Raw genomic sequence first — 22,753 nt, 5'->3', positions numbered from 1 at the left:
GAAATAGTGTATATACTGTGTAAATGTAGTCCCTGAGTGATGTGATAGTTTTCACCTACAGTGGAGTAGATTTTGCTTTGTTCGTTGCTGCTGGTTTACTTTGCTTGGTTAAAGAAAATGTTATGAGGTAGTTTAGGACAGTGAAATAAATTCTTTTCTTCAGCATGCTTATCAGTCACTTTAACCCTTTTGTAAGTGGCTCATCTTTAAAATAGCATAACACCTTACCTGCTTTTGCAAAATATTTTGAAAGCACAGTGTAATTTTAAGGAATTTATTAATTATGTCCCGATAGATATGCGCTCCCCTTCTTCTGTTGTATAGATCTTCATTTTGTCAGTACTTTCATCTCTTTTGAACACTTTGAAAGATCTCAAACATTTGCTTTCTTTTGGCTCACCTTACACATTAATTGAATACATAGAAATTTGTTCAGGAAGATGATTCAAAATATGGTTCTGAATTCTACCTAAGCACTTTTTGAGCTGGATTTTATGGACATTCAGTGCACAATATACTCCCTGTAAATTTATTTAATACCATTCCACTATATTATTTTATACTATTATGTTGCTAATATAATGTTTCTCATTTTTTGAGGAAAGAAAAACACACATTGAGTAATGATGTGGAGAACTCTCACATTCTGTTTTGTATCCCTGTTTCTCACTGTTGTCACCGAGTCTGTCTTTGGACTGATATTCAGCTGATATTCAGCCTACTACAAATAGACACAAATCCATTTACTTCACTGAGGCTGGCCCTTTTTACAGTGGCTGAAAAGCTGTTCTACTTTTCACAGTGTTGCTCCTTGCATGTGTGTAAGTACAGGAGGGTGCACTATCAGACATTATAGGCTGCAAGCTTAAAAAAAAAATTTTAAGAACCTGGGAAGTGCAAATTGTTGCTCAAATCTGCTAGACTTTGAGATGAGCTTTAATCTAAGGCCAAGATCAGAGTCTCAGATACTCTGTTGTCCTTATAGAAGCATAGTTGTTTACTGATAGATGGTCAGTATGAGGTGCTGCAGGCACTATATGCCTCTGGATTAAAAAGATTTGTTATGTCAAGTGGAGCAAGGGTAAAGATCTTTGTGCTAGTCACTGTGGTGATGGTAATGCTAACTTGTATTCCCAGACCATTCAAAAATTAATATCTGAGCTCTGATCACAAAAAGTCAGATGTTGAATTGCAGTGCAGTCTGCAGACCCAAGAGCAGAATTTTGCCTTTAAGCTTTAAAAAACTAGCTAGACTAATGGAGTCTTCCAGTATAATTTATCCTGTAATTGCATAGTGATGATAAAACATATAAACTAATCCTGAAAAGTATGTTCCTTCAAATTATCTTTTTTTTTTTTTACTGGAACAGTGTGAAAGCATCACTGGGTACATCATATGCTGTAGACCATTTGTGTTCTTCTCATAGAAATCTTAATGCTTTTCCTTTTCCTAAACCAGTTATTGGAAAATAATTTGTGTCTTGTGGCTTACAGAGCGAGGCTAACATACACATAGCTCTTCTGGGAGGATGGCTCGAATGCCTGCCCTGTGTTCTGTAAGAATCCTTGTACTCATTCTGCACTTGTTCTGCCAAACAGGCTGCTGCTTTGTTTCTTCTATGCAGCAAATTTGAAACCTCATCTCATATTTACGGTCTTCATTTGTCGTCATCTCTCCCAAGCCAGCCTCCTATTAGTGACTTCACTGCCTCTGCCAATTCCTTAGGTGGAGATGGCTTAAGTGGGTGTAACCAAAATGAAAACTGTAGCTAAATTGGGTGATTCAGAGTAGGATGAGATAATGTGGCAACTGGCACTATTCTAAGCGTTCTCTGTTTTGGCCGTCTGAGTCTGAATGTATCAGGCACTAAAGAAAATATAATGGTAATTGTGGCCCAGTTTCTCTCATACATAGGTTGTAAATCAAAAGATCTGCATTATGGAGCTCTGAAATAAAGAAACAGGCAAACTTAAAACTCCAAACTTATCTCTTACCTTAAATGTCTCTGAATGAAGAAAACAAAGCTCCTCTCGGAAGGGACAGAAAGGAAAGTATATGGTTAAATATGGTGTCTTTGAAGTGTTTCTGTTACACCTTCTTACTCTCCTTCTGTTTTCTCTACCTCTAGCTTTCTTTGGAAAGTACCTTAATGAATACAACGGTTCCTATGTGCCTCCTGGTTGGAAAGAATGGGTTGGATTACTTAAAAACTCTCGATTTTACAACTACACACTCTGTAGAAATGGAGTGAAGGAGAAGCATGGATTTGACTACTCCAGGGTAGGTCCTATTGATTTCTTCCTATTTCTTTAATGTTTGGACATGACTGCAAGAAAGCTATGCTTCATGGTTTCAGTCTAACCAAAGAATTCTTTTTGTACTTGAAAGCTGCTATGTGTAACATCAGCTCCAAACCAAGAGGCGTCATGTTTGGACTTTCCGTTATCTTCCATTCTGGGAGGGTCATGTTACTGAAAACATTGTTAGCGGCAATGGAAACAACCAAAACGACCTAAGACTGTGTAATGAGCTGAAGATGTGAAAATGGATTTAAATGTGGCATAATAACTGTTTCTGTGCTTTGTATTTTAATTATTGTGTGCTGAGTCAGATTGTCATCTATTCCCCTGGTATAGAACTGACTCCAGTGGAGTTACACAAGCGTGAATGAGATAAGAATCCAGTTCCCTCCAGCTAGACCCATCTTTTTATTAGTCTAAAGAACTTGTTTCACAGCCATAATACGATGGAGAATTCATAATATCTTGGTGTATCTTATGATAAGCCTGAATGAGTGGAGATTTTAGCTGTTAAATTTATATCTCCATGAATTGTTACAGGCACGTATGTCTCCTAATATCCTTGCAAGGATGTTACACCCCGGCCAAACTTACTAAAATGCTTGGCAAAGCATTGTTAAATGCAGTATCACTTTTTTCCTCATCCAGGCCATGTTACAGCTCAAACAGTTACCTGTTTGCAGTCAGGAGTGTGTTTATTTCAGCCAAAAGTGTTACCTTTCCAAAGGAACCAGCTTTTGTGAATTCCTAAAATGGCCTGAATTGTCTCTGACATATGATGATAAATAAATTTATCCATAAACTGCTGTAGTTTAAGTAGCGTATAACTTACAAAGTTGACTCACTCTGGAGCAATACTAATTTGTAAGGTGTATTTGCTTAACAGAGATTCAGTTCACTTTCTCTTACTGAGCACAAATCCTGCCTCCATATCTGTGTTTCATTAGCAATGCGTTCATGGTCAGTTTTTTCTTTAAAAGGCTGATGTCGGTGTGATTCCCCCCTTCCCCTTCATTTGCCATTTTTAATTGAATGTACTTTGTGTTGAAAGATAAAACCTAACAGGCTTCTTAGGGTTTCCTTTTCTATCACCAGCTGCTAAGGGGAAAGGACAACTGATGTACAGAATTATTTGTCTTTTATTTCCCTTCTGATCTACAAAGCATGAGAGAGCTAATCTTTACAGCATGTACCAAAAATGGTACAATGGAAATATCTCTTACGTGGAACAAAGTCAGGCAAGTGATTTCGCAGGGCACTGTTCCCCGTTGTACCAAGGAGCCAACTGGCAACTCTACGTTCCAATATCCCCAGCTCTGGTTTGTGCATGAAGTACTTGAAAATGTTTAGGGTTTAATTTGGTTTAGTTTTTCTTACCAAATTTGGTAATAAATAAAAAAAAAGTCTGATGAAAATATAAATGTTTTGATAATCTTCATATTCTCGCATAATATACAGCTATGGTAATAAACAGATGATAGTGTGCAGAGCAGCGGCACTTGCTGATGTTAACACTGGAGTTCAAATGAACAAACAAGCTGAAATACAAGACTGCTTCTCTTTCCTTTCTGCCATTTTTGTTGCTGGAAACTTAATTTTCCAGCAGTGGACAATATAATCAGATTATTTTTTAGCCCTAGCTATTTGACATAGTTAATGTTAATTTTATGTGCCAGTGGAAAACTATAACAATCCCATTACTGATTCTGTCCTCCAAAGTGACTTATCCTCTGAAAATCAAATCTTTGTAAATTCTTAAAAGATTTTCTAGCAGGATATATTCTACTCTGATTTTTCTTTTTCAGTTTCTGCCAACTATTTCAGATGAATTTTTAGTTTTGTACGCGTTCACACAGTCTACTACAGCCTGTACAGTCTGGAGCTTTTAAAAAAAAAAAAAAGAAATCATTTAAGGGAAATGTTTCTGTTTGCTCTTTTTGCCTGGTAAACACTGGGTTTGCAATGTTGAATTTGAATGATTTTCGCTTTGACCAGGTGAAAACCTTCATCTTCAAAATGAAGTTTGAAAACTATGCTCCTGTAGTGGCTAAATCAAAGATGAGTTAGGCACTTAGAAAGCGACCAAGCAGCGTAAAGAACAGGCGCATTTTTGCTAAACGTCAGTGGATTTGTGAGAGCACGCCAGTGTTCTCTCTCAGCTATGGGTATGGTCTCAGGTATTGAGAGTGCGTTCAGAAGTCAGTTCTGCTTTGGTCTGGCTTATTGTACATTCTCCCTTCCCCTGCATACGCCTACGAAAGGCGGCCCTTCGGTTAACTCTGGTGGAATTATGCCTATTTACACCTGCTTTCATGAGTGAAAATATCCTACCAATAACAGTCATAATCATGGCAGTTCCGTAACAGACATGCCTCCTGTTGGGACCAATGTGTAAAATTATAAATGGAGACTTTGCCAGCCTTCTTCTGGGATACATGGGGCATAACTCGGGGAGAGTAAATACAGTCAATGCAAAAGGCTTCCTGTGGCGGCTGATAAGCTGACTTCTCAGATCAAGGTCGTTGGCAGTGGCAAAGAGGAGCAAGTGTCGGAACCATGGACAGAAAGCTGGACATAAAGGAGATGCAATCCAATATGTACCATGCCTTGTACTTGTTCACTTGACCAGAGACAGACATTATGTCTGATTTTTACATTCAGCTGTGATGTGACAGTTGTTATTTTCGTTTTTTTAAAGGTGAAGTTTCATATCCTACTCGTGTTTGAGGGGTATTTATATTTGCAGCATTTCCTGTGATGCAGCCTAAGAGAGAACATGGCTTGTCATTAAAAATACTGTCTTTAATCCATATAGCTCCAGCAGATATCAGAAGAATGATAATGATACTTCTTAGAAAACAGATAGTCCATATCTTCCAAAGGAAGTTTTCTGAATTCTCAGCAATTTGTTTGGTAGAGCTATATCGGATTGTCACTGTGTCTGTAACATCGAGTGAAATTTTCAGTCCAATTACCCCAGCATCTTCTAGCTTCAGTGACTTCTGGTTCAGAGGGAGGTTAAGAAAAACGAACATCAAGCCATTTGGATTTTCAAAGCGCTTTTGTGATGTAAGGTCAGAGTATACACCTTGACGATACTGATGCCAAAAAGCAAAGAAATCGACTTGTAATTTTCTATTTTTTTTTATTAACACCTGGTCATTGTATTTAGTATTGTGATCTCCATAATGTAATTACACGCTCTGGGAAGAAAGAGTCCTATTTGATCTCCTTTAATGTCATTCATTTCTGAGAGGAGGCTGTTGCTTTTCATATTTCTAGACAGTGAAGAAAGAATGATTTGGTTTTAGTTTTTGAAGTTTTAACATCTGTAACTTACTTCCTCCGCCTCCCATTTTGAGCGAAGCAGCTTCTTTTTTCCTGATTCTTATGAGACCTCAGACCTCCCCTTCCCGTCTCACCCTGCAACTTGGAATTTTTTTTCAAGTGTCTCATTATACTTTTACTTCTGCTTGCAGGATTATCTAACTGATCTGATTACCAATGACAGTATTACCTTCTTCAGAATCTCAAAGAAGATGTATCCTCACAGGCCTGTGCTGATGGTTATAAGTCATGCCGCTCCTCACGGCCCTGAAGATTCAGCCCCTCAGTACTCACATCTCTTTCCTAATGCCTCACAACACATGTAAGGAAAAGTAAAACCCTTTCATTTCCAGGTTCAGGAGTATAGAAGTCCCGGGTGCCTCTGGGAGAGTGATGTTTGCTTTGTAATACTCTTGGCATAAGTTTGTCACAAATATTTAAGAAGAGTTTTGAGGTTTTTTAACCTCCTCAGACTAGTACAAGTATCTTGAGAATGGCTACTGCATCTAGAACTCAGAATTGTAGCACTCAGATAAATCGAAAGATTCATGTTGAATTCATTGGACATTGTTACAGCCTCTTTTGGAAGTAAAACACTGTTTTATTTTGACCAGGAGGATCAAAATCTGGTTCTTGGGCTGTAATCTCCCTGTCCTTATGTGTAAACTATATTATTTTGTGGGTATTACCAAAAATCACATAGTATGCAATACTTACTACTGCTGTTTCATATATGGAAAGAAAGGAAATACAGGCCTGCAGCACCAAATTGGACAAGCTGTTTCTGAATGAGCTGGTACATCTGTACGTGACCCAGTACAATGTCTTGAACAGGTCCCCAAAGCAGCATCACCCCATTCCCAAGTTAACATGTTCATAAGCTCCGTGATGTTCTTGTTTATAGCACAGAGACGTTTTACAGGTACAGCTCTGTAATGCTCCATTACAGGCATCTCCTCGCATGCTGATAAAATAAATCATTCTCCCAAATCACCTGTTGGCACAACTGAAAACATTCCAATATTTTTCTAATTACTGGCTTCATGCCTTCATTGATGTTCAACGTTTGTAACTTTCTTCCTACATGCCCTGGTTTTTTACTTTCTTAAGGGGAATTCTGTTTTATTTTGAATTTGTGAAGGAACTGGGAACTAATGGAAATAAAAATCAGCTGGTAGCCGAAGCTGCTCAGGACTAGGCCAAAGTTCAGTGAAATCCCTTTGAGCTTTTTCACTTTATTTAAAATAGAGTCTGAGAGAAAAAGCTTCCTTTGTTCTGTTGTCTAGGTATTGCATAACTTAGAATTATATATTTCATTATTTTGTGCTGTGCTACCAAAGAGAATCTGTGTCCTAGATATACAGCAATGCGGTATTTCGTGTTTGTTTGCCATCTTATGCTGATTTATTTTCTTTGAAATGAAAATTATAGAAACGCCAAATGAGCAGCTTCTCATAGCTTATACCCAGTATTGACCTCAGTCTTATTAGAAGTTCCTTTGGAAGACGTTTTTATCTTAGAGATGATAATAATTTATCAAGCAACATCCTGTAGCAATTTAATTATGCTAGTCAAATGAAAAAGAGTAGAAAGATTTGAGGAAGGCCAGCAATGAAAAATATAAACTAAATCTATTTTTCTTTTGCTCATAGTTTAAATTTTATTTTTCACACAAACTAGGTTTATATTCCTGATTATAAAGTAGTTACACAAAACTGTTTTTAATTGTAGATGACTTTTCTTACAATGATAACAATTATACAGGAAGTGTCACTTCATGGAAACGAGTTTTGTTTGTAAAGAAACAAATTATCTTAGTAGATTAAGGAACTGTGTTTTTCTTTTGGATGTGAACGTAAAATAGGATTTTATGTCCCTCTTGGGCAAAGAAACTGTCAATCTTATTCTAAACAATTTTCCTGGCACTACATAGTAATAATCTGTAAGGGTTTTCATTGGCCTGGGTTTAAGATTAAATGTGAAAATGCAGAACACGCATCATTCCCTCACTGTATGTACAAATTAGTTCTCTACTTTCCATTTTTTCCCTTGCTCCCATGTTCCAGGGGATGCCTCAGCAACAGATAAATCTGTCAATGATGACGGGGTGTAGGCAGTCCTCGCTGTGTTGTCACCGTGTGGATATGGTAGGGAAGGATCAGAGCACAGGTAGAACGCTTCTTATGGATTGCCCTGAAGCAGTGAGCCAGACCCTGAATGAAGTCTTTGCCCAGTCCTGGGGTCAGAAGGCGGTACACCCGGCGGTACACCCTGCGGCACGTCTCTGTGCCTCTTCTGGGGCAGTGCTGACAAAGTCTGCAGGCAGATCCTTGAGCTTTATCCACAAAGCAAAGTGGGGGTGTGACTGTAGTGCTTACGCTGGTTGGCATACATCCTGCATTGTGTAGCACTGCTAATAATAGCTGGAAGTTAGTGCTCTGGACTTTAGCATAGGCTGACAGAGTACTTCTTTGCTTGGGAACTCTGGTATGTACTCCTGTTGCTAATTTATGCTGTTACTCTCTTGCTGCTGTTATACCTATACTAGCTGGTGTGACCGTTCCACCCTATACTGCAGTCCCTCTCCATCTCGTTCTATAGAGCTCCTTTACGTGTGCATCTGCAGTCTTTTCTTGTCTGAAAATTATTCGCATCAATGAGCATTCACATAGCAAATCCCTAGGCTACATGGCTGGTTTTCCTTTTTTACTGCCTATACCGATAGCTGCAGAGAATGCAACAGCTGGGCAGTTTAACACTGATCAGAAATGTTATTTCTACAGAGGGTACATTTTACCACCCGTCTTTTCCAAGGTCAAATGCAATCAGACTAGGACTTACCTTCCGAGTACATTTGAAGAGGTTATCTTAACCAACTTCTAGGAATGTTATATTTGTGTATTTTTCCCATAAGACAGGCAAATCTGTTAAGTGTAAGAGGGTTACATTTGTAGTAATCAAAGAAAATCATGGGCTTTGGTTGGATTAAACAGCGGGAGGTTTCAAATCAGCCAGGAAATCACAAAGCAAGCTGAAAAGGAGTTTGCCAAGCATTTTTGATTCATTCTGGGCATCACATAGCAACAGTTTCCATAACTGTCAGCATTTTCAAAGGAGCAATGTCATTATTTCAGCCACAATAACATTCTGAAATTCAAGAGGCTATTAACAATACAGAGAGGATAAACACCAGCCCTTTCCTCCCTATACGAAGAAGCCTCCATTTGCCGCCTACGCACATTTTTCAGAGAGCATCTGAGAGGCTTTTGGCATAAAATATTTCACTGTCAGATTAGTAATTTCATATTTATATTAAAACTCTTAAGACTACCTGTCATATTCAAAGATACATTAGATATACAGTATTTCAAGGAGAAGTTTCAACTTATATTACTGTTGTTTATCTTAATAACTTACCCTGCTGCTCTGTTGCATACACAAAACCAACAGTAGATATGTGCCAAATAGGAGCTGAATTTATCAGGAAATTGTGTGTTGGGAAGGAGAAAATAACTGAATATCTGCTATTTTTTCCTGTGTTACTGTGTCACCCTCTTGGTTTACACATTTGCCTAGACTGAGTTTATTGCTTTGAATGGGAAAAGGAAACCTCAACAAATAGCTTGGGAAAAGTGATTTTTACTATTTTAGACTCTGCAGGTGATGTGTTTGAGCCAAGATATGAAGAAATTGACAAACGTGGTTCTCAATCTTAAGTCATAACAAACTTTTTAGGAATAGATATAGTAGGTAAAAATAATATTTCTTGCAAGTGTAAGCTATAATATAGCTTTCTAGTGAGTTAGCGATGCAGAGAGTCAACATCATGGTAATGATACACCAAAATAAATCTTTTCTTTAGATCTAGCTAACCTAGAGCAATATAATTATGCACAGAAAAGCAATCTCTGGAAGTGCCAACAACATGAAAGTATGGACAATCAGTGCTATTTCTCCTCATCACTTTAACGATGTCACAGGATCGTGAGAACTTGGAGAGGCTGTGAGATTCCAGGAGGACATTGAATCCAGCTCTTGGGAGTTTGCAGGGACTTTAATTATAAAGTTTCCGATGATCACAAAGGATCATCCAAAGGAGTTGGTGGCTGGAAAAGTGTCTGCAAAATACAGTCCTTTTTCCCTCACCCCTGCTTTTCTTGGCAGGTCTTTAAAATCCGGCTATGTATCCACTTCTGCTTGCCATGAGCTCACATGCAGTTTGATACCGCCAGGTAGGGTCCCTGTGCTCCTCTGGGTACATGAGTGTGAAAGTATTCAAGTAGCCAGACATGTTGAATTCAAAAAAGCTGTTAAAGAACATGGTAGAACCTTTTCAGCAAGTTCTGTAGTTACTGTTAAACAGCTTGCACAAGCCATAATATTTGGTGCTAATGTGGGCAGAGTGAAAGCAAAGCAATGACATGAGTAGGAACTCTTTAGTACATGCTTCATCCAGATCATACTTGTGGAGTTAGACTTCTGAGGCTAGTCTCTTGGCCTTGAAATGTATCCATGTTAGTCTGAAGACACTTCAAAAACAATCTATATTTACCCTATTAATAGATTTTATTCCATACAGAGTTGTTTTCAGTCTCTCATATTTTGTATAGAACATAAAAGTATAAGACTTTTCCAAAGTAAATCTAATATTTTCTTGTGCATCTCAGAGAGTTAGTCCTATAGTATTGATCAAATAGAAATTATTGGTATACATTGCTATGGCTTTTTTCTACACTGCTAAAACATTCTGGTTTTCTCTCTGTTCCGTAGTACTCCCAGTTATAACTATGCTCCAAACCCAGACAAGCACTGGATAATGAGGTATACAGGTCCCATGAAACCTATACACATGGAGTTCACTAACATGCTACAGAGAAAGCGCCTGCAAACACTCATGTCTGTGGACGACTCTATGGAGATGGTAAGATTAGTGGTCACTTTTTTTTTGGCTAAACATGTGCTTGCTTCTTGAGTTAAGCTCCAAGCTGTGCTGTATATTAAGATAAGGGGGAAGGAAGGAGGAGGAGGGAGGACTGCATCATTTTTTGAATAGTGTGTAATCCTTTTACCTCGGAGGATTTTTGTCTCTCTATTCAATATGTAAGGATCCTCATCTCCTACAGACAGGTACCATGAGTTGGGTAGTGTGAGCGAGCTGATTTGTTGCCACAGAGCCACTACTGATTAAGGGGAAGAGGGAGGGATCACCTGAAAAAATGTACATCATAAATTCTGAAAACTTATAATCTGATAGTGAAAAGTCATCCTACAACCTGTTGGAAATAACTAACTACCTAACTGTGAGCCTATTTTGATCCTGTAACACTGAGTTTCTGAGAGAGCAACAACAAATGTGATGCTACAGGAGTCCTAACTGGAATAATCCCACGGTAAACCAGGCCCGGGATGTTGAATCTTAGAACTAAATATATAGGTAGATTTTAAAAAAAAAAAAAAAAAAAAAAAATTAAGTCTGCATTATGTAACAATGAAATCTCTTACTGCAAGCTGGGTGTCTTGAACAGAAACATCTGAATTAGCTAAAAGCTAGTCTGAAAAAGAATGGGTTTCCAGTTGCAAGAAGACAGATTTAAAGGTGTTGCAATTTACTGCTTATCTTTTGGCATTCTTATTCAAAAAAGGTAGAACATAAAATGAGAGGAGTCCTGTAAGGCAAAGATGAGATTATCTGGATGGCATTGCATCAGCTTGTTAGTAATGTCTTCTAATTACTGATTCAGGCAAGTACGATCTCTGCTTCACACTAATGAACCTGCTTAGATGGATCAGATACCAGCATTAGGGGAGACTGGCTATTTTACTACGCTATTTTGATTTTCTGTTTAGTAAATTGGTTTCACTTTGAGTGATTCACTGCAGGCAAAATCAGTTGGGTTGGTTTTTTAGTTGTAATTGCCAAGTTAGCCTGATCTTTTCTACTGAATTATATGCATCTAATAGTCTTCGAAAATTTTTTAACAAAAACCAAACAACCACCACCAACAAAAAAACACAACCCAAAAAAGAACAGAAAACAAAAAATCCAAGCCAACAACAACAAAAGAGTTTGTTTTCTTCTGTGCTGATGTGTTCTGGATCTGTGTGAGGCACGACTTTGGTGGTGCCCCACCACCTTCGTATGTTTGCAAGTGAAAATGTCACATAAAAATTGATCTGTATGCTCAAGTTGGTACTTTTCCCAAAAAGATTCTCATGTAAATCCATAGAAGCAACCACAGAGTTAAAGTTCCTCTTAATTCTCCATGTTAGTTCTCCAGCTAGTGAGAAAGTATGACTGAGTAATATTTATCTGGAAGAGATTTTGCAAATAGTCTGCATAATGGGGACTCATTTGTCTGAAGGCAAGATCGTCGACTGTTGCTTAAATAAGTGTGAGATTCAAAATGCTGTCATTTTATTAAAATTGTTTGCTGCAGAAAAAAGATAAAGGTGGAGAGAAAATTTCAAAAATGCTTATCACCTTGAAGCTTTTATCTCTGTTACCATATGTATTTAGTACTATCTTGACAGCTCTCATGCAAAATACTGAACCCAAACACTTCTGAAAATATGGCATGCTAATGTGTTTACCTCAAAACAGAAAACAGAAGTTTGTCTTGTCATAGCCACAATATTCAGTTAGTAAAATTATTATGTGGTTATGGATTATTCAGAATAGTTCATTGTGATAACTCAGTGGCCTAGTAAAAGCATTGTTATTTATTTGCATATTACACATAAGCAGAAAATTAATCCAATATTCTGCATATAGTACCCAGTGGAATGAATTTCATATTTTGTTTTGCTCTTTTTCAGATTTACAATACGTTGGTTGAAACAGGTGAACTGGACAATACGTATATAATATACACAGCAGACCATGGTTATCATATTGGGCAGTTTGGGCTGGTGAAAGGAAAGTCCATGCCATATGAGTTTGATATCAGAGTTCCTTTCTATGTCCGAGGTCCAAATGTGGAGGCTGGATCCTTGTAAGCTCTTGGGTGTTGTGTGTGTGTATGTGTATGCAGCGAGCAGAAAAATCCTTTATGTTCACATCTCTAGTCGTATTGACCTGGCATCCAATCCAAATGGAGGCACAAAGTTCTCTCATCCTGACTGAATTCCTGCTCATCGTTGGCAGAAAAATACATCTACTCAGACGGCAGAACTGATAGCATGCGCTGGTATAACGTAGTCAAGGTTTTATGCCATTGCCTTTTTGCTTGCATAGGTGTGCAGCACAAGCCACTACGCTTTTGTGGATGTAGCTGAAAAAGCCACTTTGAAATATGTCCAATCTAGGAAACGCTTATTTGCCTCCTTTTGAGGACTGCAAATAATACACATAACTGTCACATTTTCAAGGTAAAAAATATATTGCATAATGTTCACTGCCACAGTAGATAATTATTGCCGGACACTAAATCACTTAGTGGAGTCACTTGTTTCAGTTTATAAAGCAGAATGCACATAATAGTTCATATATTGTCATCCACAAAGATTCTTTTTGGCTCATCCTTTGAGATTACGTGGTTAGGGCTGTTTGTCGGATGCACGCAAGCATGCAGAATACGACTGTTAATTAAAATGGTAGCTTTGATCAGCTAAGAAATTATGTAAATACACTTTCTAAGCAATTATTTCAATAGCAAATATTTGCACTTAAGTAATGATTTTGGACAGAGTGCCATAATTTGCTGCCTTTTATTTATATCAGTATGCATGTTTTAGCATAATGAACACACACAAAGTCTTCCACACAATTTTTTTCTTTACCACAGAGGAGCAGATCTAGCGTGTAATACTATAGCAAATAGCTATAAAAAAAGTCTCATTCCATTTGCTGGTTAAATTCACTGATTCACATTATCAGTAAGCACAAAAATGTTAAATTCTGTAGATACTGCACTGTGTCTCTTAATTTATTTACAGCAGTTATGCATGTGAAATAAACAATATTACTTCTCTGAAGATCAGGGGAGGGATTCCTCAGGTGGAATTAAACGTACTGCCTCAGCACTGAAAGAAGTTCGTGTGCAGCAGCGCAGAATTTCAAGCGAGCCGGATTAGCCGTCTAAGAACATGCTCTCTTTCACTTCAGCTGCGGTTTTGGTCTTACTGGAGAGGCAACGTTAATGTGGCCCAATGGACTGAGCTAGTTTTTCTGCAACATGCAATGCTAGAGACCAGCCACATCACGGCTGCTCTAGTTCAAGGATCTTTACACCCAGACATATGTCAAAGCTGTGAAACCTTCCCACTGAATTTTATTTTTCAGTGGCTTCTGGAGATGAAAAAATATTTCTGTTTGAATCAGAGGAGTCAGCCTGACAGAGTCTAACAGAACAGAGCCTGTCGCAGTACAACAAATAGGAAGAACAGGATAAAATACCTTGGAGGGGGAATATATCAGATAATAAATTGATCTTCCCTTTTAGCCTGATTTTCTTTAAATGGTAGAACTTCAATCTTCCATGTTTTGCGTGAACCTTATGTTTTTCCTGCAGAGTAATTGTCATGACTCCCTTTTGATACCAACGAAGATTTAATAGCAGTCACTGTAGCAAGTCATTACTAGGCTCTCATTTCTATTACCAAATATGCTACACCACAATTATTAGTAATTAAAATCAAATTAGGTACATCAATTTAATTCGTCATCCATGCTCTTGTCAGTGCCTGTTTGCTCGCTTGCTCGAAAGTGTAGTAATTTTTAAGTGGTGCCTCATTAATTAGTGTGACTTTAGCAGCTTTCTTCTGTCCTGTATTTTGAGCTAGAATTCTGCACTGACGTGTACAGCAGACACGTATAGCAGCCCATCTGGTCCCATCGTTCCTTTGTGCCTGCAGATCACAGCACGGGGATTCTTTATGTTCAGTGCTGTAGAAGACTGTCTGTATAGCAGCGTGCTCACTTTCTCCCACCCCACCCCCCCCACCCCACCCCCCCCCCCCCCGCCTTTTAAGAAATTGAGTGCCTTCCTTGATTTTCTTTTTTTTTAAAGAAATAAAGAAAAGAAATAGTACACAGCTGATAAACAGTATGTACATATGTAATATTGTGAGTAATTACACGACACTGTCCTAGACACATTTGAAGTAAGTTTGGAAGGTTCAACATAAACTGAAAACACTTGTGTGAAACCAGACCCAGAGTAAAACCAAGTCACACGGTTGGAAATTTGGGCATTCGTTTAGCTACTGAATGCCAGGCTGTGATGCTCCGATCCATGAACACACTCATTTAGCTGTGGCATTCAAGGGATCTGGGGATAGGAGCTGTCTGTACTCCTCTGGAGCTGATGCCAATGTTTTAACCAAATTTGAAGTCAATTTAAGTTCAAATATTGTCCTTGTTAACTGTGGGGGCTGAGGAGCATATGCCACTACTCCGCTAAAGTAACAGGGCACGGCTGTTTCTAAGTGCTTGCAGAATGGATAACTGTGCACTTGGGAAGATTGACATTATTTCAATTAAGGCTGTGCTTTGCTTTGCTTTTTTTTCCCCCCTCCATAACTGCTTCCTCTCTGCTTTTTCTTTCCTGATTGCTTTCCTTTTTCTGTCTCACACTCTACATTAACAGCAACTTTTAGTTATTTACTGTAGCATCTAGCAATATATTTCTCCTCATGTTCCCTTCAGAACATGTGATGTGAGCTGAGGTACTTATTTCTATACCATATTTTGAAACAGATAAAGCATGCGCTACCTGCCAAATCTACTTTTTTAATAACGTCATCAGCGAATTTGGCAGACCCTTTGATTCTATAAGACACCCAAGGAGTTTTTCCAATGCTTTCTCATGTTTTGAAAGACTTTTGAACCCTCTTTTGCAATAATTAACTAACTTTGCCTTATGAACTACTTTGCTTTCTCAAAAATGCTCTGTGCTAAAGTTTTAAATCTTCATATTAGTCCCTCTTGAGGTGACACAACTTGCCTGTATTCTGCATTTCCCCTCATGGAAAGGAACTGGATTGTGTCCTCTTTTCTTCTTTGCAGATGTCACAAAATAAGCCTTTTCAGATCCCTGGTCTTTGTGGAAGAGCTGGTGTGGCTTGATATCATTGCATAGACTTTAAACCAGGTTCTCATATATGTTTTTTCAGGAATCCTCACATTGTGTTGAATATTGATCTCGCACCTACAATTCTAGATATTGCTGGATTGGATATTCCATCTGATATGGATGGTAAATCCATTCTGAAGCTTCTGGATTCTGAGAGACCAGTGAATAGGTAAGAAATAAAAACGTGCGTGTAAACATGCATGTGTTTGTACAGGGGACTGAGCAAGTATTCAGCAACACGCAGCAAATTTAAAGAAAAATATAATAAAATTACCATCTATATGAGTACATCATTCACTGGAAAATCTAAAGACCAATTTGCAATATATGACTGACTTCAGTTATTTATTTTCATTTTATCGGGTTCATATACTAGCTATATGGCATGTATGGCTTCTGGGTATACTAAATGTAATCTGCGTAGCAGTGAGAGGGCTACACACGAAGGTCTTTAGCTGTGTGAGTTATAGATTTTAAATGTCTCTGTGGCATCATTTATAGCAAAGCGTTTCATATTGAATACATTTTAGAATAATTGAGTTGAAAGTGTTGGTTGTGTATCAGACTATAGTGTAAAGACAGGCTAGCACTCAGAATTGCACAGTTATTATTTGAGACCTTCCATCAATACTTTCATTGGAAAAAAGACTGAGGAGGAGAATTAGACTGGATGCATGCTAGGGAAAGTCAGCAGAAAAAGGGCAGAAGGAGATTTGCTTTACAAGTAGTTGGGTGGAGGGAGCGGGGGAAAGGAGCAGCTGCTTTAAAATAGGATACGTTGGGGGTAGTGTGCAGGTTAAGAGCCCAAACTGGAGTCAGGAAATCCTGATTGAATTTACGACCCTTTGTGATCAAGGACAATTCAGTTAATCCCCTGTGCCTTAAACATGCTTATGTTGAAATAGTTGTACTGTGTGAATCTGTTGTGGATTTTGTCCCTGTGAGAACAAATCTGTCCTATGTTTGCTCATAATTTGCACTGGAGAGGCATACGTGCCTGCTTCATAAAGCTGGATGTCCCCCTGTGCAGTTATCTGTAATGTTTCTCACCTGAATTGGGGGTGGAAGAGAAAACTGGGCATGAGTTGATTACTGGTTTGGCTGCTTCCTCTCCTCGTTTCCTCCTAGGTTCCATTTAAAGAAAAAGATGAAGGTGTGGAGAGACTCGTTCCTAGTGGAAAGAGGGTAAGGAAAGTGTTAACCACCAAGCCCAGTCTTTTTAAATAGCAGGATACTGAATAGCTAAAGCCAAAGCAGCGCTCTACCACAGACTCAAAGCCATTTAGCTGTGCCAGCAGGGACGCGGCTGCAGTACGCCTAATGGCCGTGCTTGTGTGATAGGAGGGGATGTATGGCCTTTGCCTACAGCCCGCGTAAATGTGCTCTTGGGGGGAGCTGTGCTTGCGCGGAGAGATGGAAAGGCATCCCATTTTTCTTTCAGCTGCTGCCCCTCCCCGACCCTCCTGCTTGTATCATGGGAGTATGAATAACATTTCCTCTCGGCGTGCTCATCTCTGTGTCTCTGCCTTAGTGCGTAACATGGGGCATGAAGGATTTGCAACACGCAGCCCTTAGAGTGAGGAGGATATGGTCTCTTTGCATCGACTGTTGTTACTGCCTGCCAATCAGACATGAAACACACTGTCCCGCTTTTGTGTGGTTTTGTAGGCTCCCTGAGAGCATGATATGAATAACTTGTGTGTTACTGGAGATGATGATAAGTGCTAGTTTCTACTGGACTATTCGGTTTTGGCCACCAGTGATGCTATGGACTTAGCAGCTAACCTACTCCTCTGAGCCTTTTCAGCAAACTGGATGTGTATCTTGGAATTAATATTAATGCAAAAATAAATCTTTTTTTTTCTCTTTTCCAGTAAACTGCTGCATAAGAGGGAGAATGAGAAGGTAGATGCCCAAGAAGAAAACTTTCTACCCAAATACCAGCGCGTGAAAGACCTCTGTCAGCGAGCTGAGTATCAAACGGCTTGTGAACAGCTTGGCCAGGTAGGACTGTACCCCTGACTGAAAGCAAGCGGTTGTGGCTGGGCTAAGCTTAACACCTTAAGTGTGACAATGTCCTTCACCTTGTCATCAGTGCCAGCTTATAAATCAAATGGCTCATTCTGTGGCCTTTGCTCAAAACTGTATTACAGCATTTATGAGACCGACTGTCAGTCAGGAAATTGCTGATTCAAGTGCCTCTGTATTAATTCCTGACTACAGTTAGGAACTCCACTACAGAGCTGCCTAGCCTATTTTAACATATGATTCCCCAAATAGGACGTGGTTTGGGATTCGTTAGTGCTGAGAAGCTACAATGAACCTAACAGACTGGCCTCCTCCAAATACATAGAGCTCCCTTTGCTTTGAATTCTTAATTTAACTGATTTTGTTGTTACTATTTGGAATTACATGTAATAATGGGAACCTAACATTCCGTGAACTCAATATATCCCTCCTCTTAACAAAAATATACTGTGAAAACACATGTGTGGTTATGACTGCAGGCAGTCTGTGTGTATATGGGCAGAAAGCTCATTGATTGTGTGTCATTTCTCTTCTTGCTACATAACTGTTCTGGGTAGATATGAAAATATGTTTACTTTCAATCCAAGTTATGTAGAAGAAATTCAGGAAAAAAAATTTAGAGTAGTATCAATACATGGTCTCAGCACAGGAGAAGGTTTTCCAAATTTACCAGAGCAGTGCAAAGGCACAGCAAAGCTATCTCCAGCAGCTCCACTCCTGGAGAGATTTCTCTGCTTTTGGGGGAATTCTCATCCTCTGGAAACATGGCAAAATTGACTCTGTGCCATTGCCTTCTCATGCAGGTACCGGTCAGAGTACCCCCCTCCAAGGACTGTAACACATTCTGCCCGTCGACATGTGGACAAAGGGGTGAAGGTAGATGGGTCCACGTGCTAATGTGTCTGTTATTAGACTGGCATTACCTCATATCCTGGCAGCTCCGAGGGCTGTCAGGGTAAGTCAGTCTGTGGAATATCACCGGTCTTGCAGACATGATCCGGACATCTTACCAAGGCTATAGTCAGTAATGGGTACTCAGGCTACAACAGTTCATTATTTGCTGTCGGAGGCCAGACTCCTGCTTCTGGCTCTACCAATCTTGTAGTTCAGTGCACCTGTGAAATGAGTCCATTGTTCTTTAGGTGTTTGGATCCAATTTATATGTATAAGCATTTTCCAGATGCTCTTTTCTTCCTGCAGCTTCTTTGTCAGATTTAGTATACAGAGATACAGATTATAACGGACCGTTCTTCCTAAAAATACTGAACTGTAGCAGTTTATTGTCATCAGATGCCTTGAGCTGAAATTTTAGATGGGTGGGAGCAAGCCATTGTTTTTTGAATTTGCAATGTTCTTTGAGAAACTGGGGGAAAAGTCATTGTTTCTGCTACAATATCATCCAGTAAGTAGTTTTGGGAAATACAGCTTTTCTTTTTCCATCAGTATTTTCCCTTTGAGAGATGTTTCAACTTCTTCCTTTTGTCTTCATCGTCCCAATTATTTTGAACATTATTGTAAGAACAGAGGGGAAAAGAGACTTTCCAAGTCCGTGTTGTCACTGAAGCTGTCTCTTTGCATAAGGTAACTTAGCTACATTCAGGCTTTCTTACTCTAATTACCACATGTCTCGGTTATGGAAGAAAGGGGGAAGGCCCTGTATTGTCTACACACATTCACAGGCTTATGTTTTCTTCCATGGAGAATAAAATATCTTTGACATCTGTAAGAAGTGGGCATAAAATGTCAACTCCGTACTCGGAATTGCCAATAAATTCCGAAGTGAAGGTGTGCTAATAAGAGGTGCGTGTGCTGCATCCTCATTGTCAGGAGACAGAGAGGAGAAGAATTGTTTTGAGCAGTTCAGTCAGACGTAATTGGAAGTGATAGGATGAAATTGAGCAAAAAAGAAATTTAAGTTGGACATCAGGAAAAATTGCCTAACAATCAAGTCAATTAGAGTCTAGGAAGGGCTCTCAAGGGAGTCTCAATCCATCTAACCCCTGCTCTAGAGAATATGTCCTAGTAGTCTGTCTAGACAGCAGGAATAGTGGGAGATGAATGTGCTTATTTGAGGATAAATTGTGTCTAAATATGGGTGCCCCCAAAAGTCTTTTCAGAGTGAAGCAAGACTAACTTCTCAAATGACAAATGGGTGTTGTCTGTTTGCTGGTGCTGCTCACAGCTCTGCATAGTAAGTAGAACGAGCCCAAATGAGTAACGTACCGCTGCCTCGGGGGAGTTTGTGGTATACAGATACAGTGGTTATTTAGCAGATGTCTCCTGATCCTGCAGGACACTTTATTATTATGCATTTAACAGTATCTGGAGCGTTCACTGCAAAAGGTGCATTTTCACATCCCGATGCAAAGATGAAGAGAAGTCTGGGTCAGAATTAGGTGAAAGCTTACTAAAGTCATTGGGACTCTTTCTTTTGACTTAAGCAAGTTTTGGGGACCTGCTATTCCATGAACAGAAAAGTCTGAGCAGTGCCAGGGAATCTGAAGCGTGAGCAGGAGGCGAGAAGCACAAATGGAGGACAAAGACTCAGAAGGGGAGTGAATGAGAAGAGACAAGGACAGAGCTCAGAGTAAAGGAGAGGTAAAGAAAGCTTTGAATGTGAGATGGGGAATTTGAAATTCTGCTTTGTGAGCGTGCAAGTTTGTGAATACAGTTCTATCACCACAAAATGCTCTTCCTTGGCAAATCTCTGTCACCCTCCTTGACCTATAATCGTTTTGATAAGAGAGCACCAGGATCATGGAGATGAGGCTATTCACGCTGTTTAGAACCTTGTTTCAGAGTCCATTATGCGGGATTTTTTTGGCAACACTAATATATGTAAATTCTTCCGAGTGCAATGGGAATCTGTGTGTTGCCATGTTTTCTTTTCCAGTTAGTAGGGTTTGGTCTGTGTTAGTTATTTGCATGCAACAAAGGGTGACTGTAGGCTCAGATGAAAGAGCAGCTCAGCATTTATATTCAAGGATTTAAAAGAGATGAGCTCTTTCTTCCCACATGAAATAAAAAACATTTATCCTACTACCTAATGGCTTCCATACAAATCTTTTCTCTTCAGTGTAGTTTGGCCTTTCATTCTAAACTGGCTGGTAAGTGGAAGCTGACCCACTTTTATCTGGCGGCCTGCATTAATGTGCTTTTGTGGAAGCCAATTATGATATCAGCATTGCTCTGTAGAGTATTCGCAGCAACTCCACAGTATCATAACAACAGCTGCACAAAATCTCTCTCTAAGTCATTTGCCAACTGTGTGCGCATTTGTTAAACATGCAATACCTGCAGCACTGCTGATTGCTATAGGGAATCTATGCTGTACATGTTAAAAAAAAAAAAAAAAGGTCTTTAGCAGGACCTAGTATAGTACAATAATATTGCTAACTTGTGAAGAGAAATAGCTGTCTGAATTCACATTATTTCCTTTTCAAATCCTTTTTATTTTCAAATCTCTGTGTGCAAATCTGATACAAATAGAATTTGCCTTTAAATAGCATTAAAAATATTTTATGTGACAGTTTTCACCAGGAGAACGTTCAAAATGCAAGAATTTGTACTTTGTTTCCTTCAGATGTTCTGCAAATGAAATCTCTGATGCACAGTCTTCCCTCTGATTGCTTTGTGCTGTACCAGGATCATGAAGGGATATTCTCTTTTGTAACTAGCATGAAGATACAAGTAAAAGTATGTCACTTACTCAGTTGGTCCCCCCAATTCTCTGACATACCGTGCCATAGCAGTGATGAAAACTGTTCTGATCAATGTGTCCTTTCCTACAGCAATTCAGAAATGGTACCTCTAGATCATATTCCTGTCACCATCATCATCATTAGCCCTTGCCTAGTGTCAAAGGTGGAGCAGTAGAAAAAATTACTTGCATTTTCTCCTTTTCCTGAGGGCACTGTACTTGAACCTGCGTTAGCCAGACCTAGGAAGCTGTCAGGTTTTATAAGGAATTTCTTTAAAAACCGGGAAGAAAGTTTTTGATCTGTGTATCTTCTGTGGTTGTCCGGTTCTTTGGTACCCGGCAGAGATATCCTGAGGTTACTAAAGAATTTAGGTTCTGTTGATAAGTGAAGCATATCAAACCAGCTAGAATCCAGATAATTTTAATAGCTCATTGGGTGGATCTTTGGAGTTCCTGAATTCCAGTGCCAGTTGCACGTGCTCAGCAACTTTCAGGATCCGGTTCTTAATCTGTGATTGCAACAAGAAATGACTTGTTGATAACTTCATACATTAAAAATTTTATCAGCCCTCAAACTGGTAACATTAGGAGGCAGCAAACCATGAAAATTAAAATAGTGATGATTTATTAAGAGCTGTTATTCAAGGATTGTATTCCTTATCAGGAATTATAATTAACAAAACTGTTTTCCTCCTTTAGCCAGAAATAGCCTATAATGATTTCCAGAGGCTATTTTACTTATGGGGTTTTTTGCTTGTTGTTGCTTCACAAAACCAAGAAATTTGCATCTCCTGTTAAGTGAGATTTTTAAACTCCTTGTCATGTAGTGTATGTTGCAAGTAGCTTGCCAAAATCAATACCAACATTTAATAAAACTGCCAAATTTTTTAAATATCCTGACATGAGCAGCAGTGTAGTTTAGTACAAAAGAAAACGAGCTGGAGGTCGGGAGGCTGGCTTCAGTCTCAGAGCTGTTACAGACAACGTGGGGCCTCCAACAAATCCGTTCCTCTTCTGGTGCTGCTGGTTTCTTCCTTCACCACTAATGTAATTTCTGCTTCGGCTGCACTCGCTCCTTAGCTTCTGCAGTACCTAACACAGCAGCTGGGACCATTTGATACCACAACCCAATTATTATATTAATAATAAATGAATTATATAATTGTAATCTTAAGCTGAATACCTGATTTTTCATTTGTGTGTTAGTTGATTGTCCCACCTGCCTCACTTCAGCTACAGTTTGGGGCATTAAAAAGCCCTCCAAATTTTCTGTCAATAAATTGTTCATCCATCTTACAGTTTTAAGGTTTGAGTGATATGTCAT

The 22,753-nt window shown here is 39.0% G+C and overlaps 1 protein-coding gene across 3 annotated transcripts in view; it reads left to right on the top strand.

Annotated features, from left to right (window-relative positions):
- Positions 1–22,753, top strand: part of SULF2 (sulfatase 2) — a 63,085-nt gene that overhangs the window by 17,729 nt on the left and 22,603 nt on the right. For all 3 annotated transcript variants that reach the window (XM_075721070.1, XM_075721071.1, XM_075721069.1), the window contains exons 3-9: positions 2,130–2,281; positions 5,781–5,950; positions 10,399–10,549; positions 12,445–12,620; positions 15,742–15,870; positions 16,830–16,886; positions 17,576–17,705. In XM_075721070.1, coding sequence (XP_075577185.1) covers positions 2,130–2,281; positions 5,781–5,950; positions 10,399–10,549; positions 12,445–12,620; positions 15,742–15,870; positions 16,830–16,886; positions 17,576–17,705 — 965 coding nt within the window. The remainder of the gene's footprint in view (positions 1–2,129; positions 2,282–5,780; positions 5,951–10,398; positions 10,550–12,444; positions 12,621–15,741; positions 15,871–16,829; positions 16,887–17,575; positions 17,706–22,753) is intronic.

The sequence above is a fragment of the Pelecanus crispus genome, chromosome 14, assembly GCF_030463565.1.
Source record: "Pelecanus crispus isolate bPelCri1 chromosome 14, bPelCri1.pri, whole genome shotgun sequence".
NCBI classification, from domain to species: domain Eukaryota; kingdom Metazoa; phylum Chordata; class Aves; order Pelecaniformes; family Pelecanidae; genus Pelecanus; species Pelecanus crispus.
This window is presented reverse-complemented; position numbering and strand designations above follow the sequence as displayed.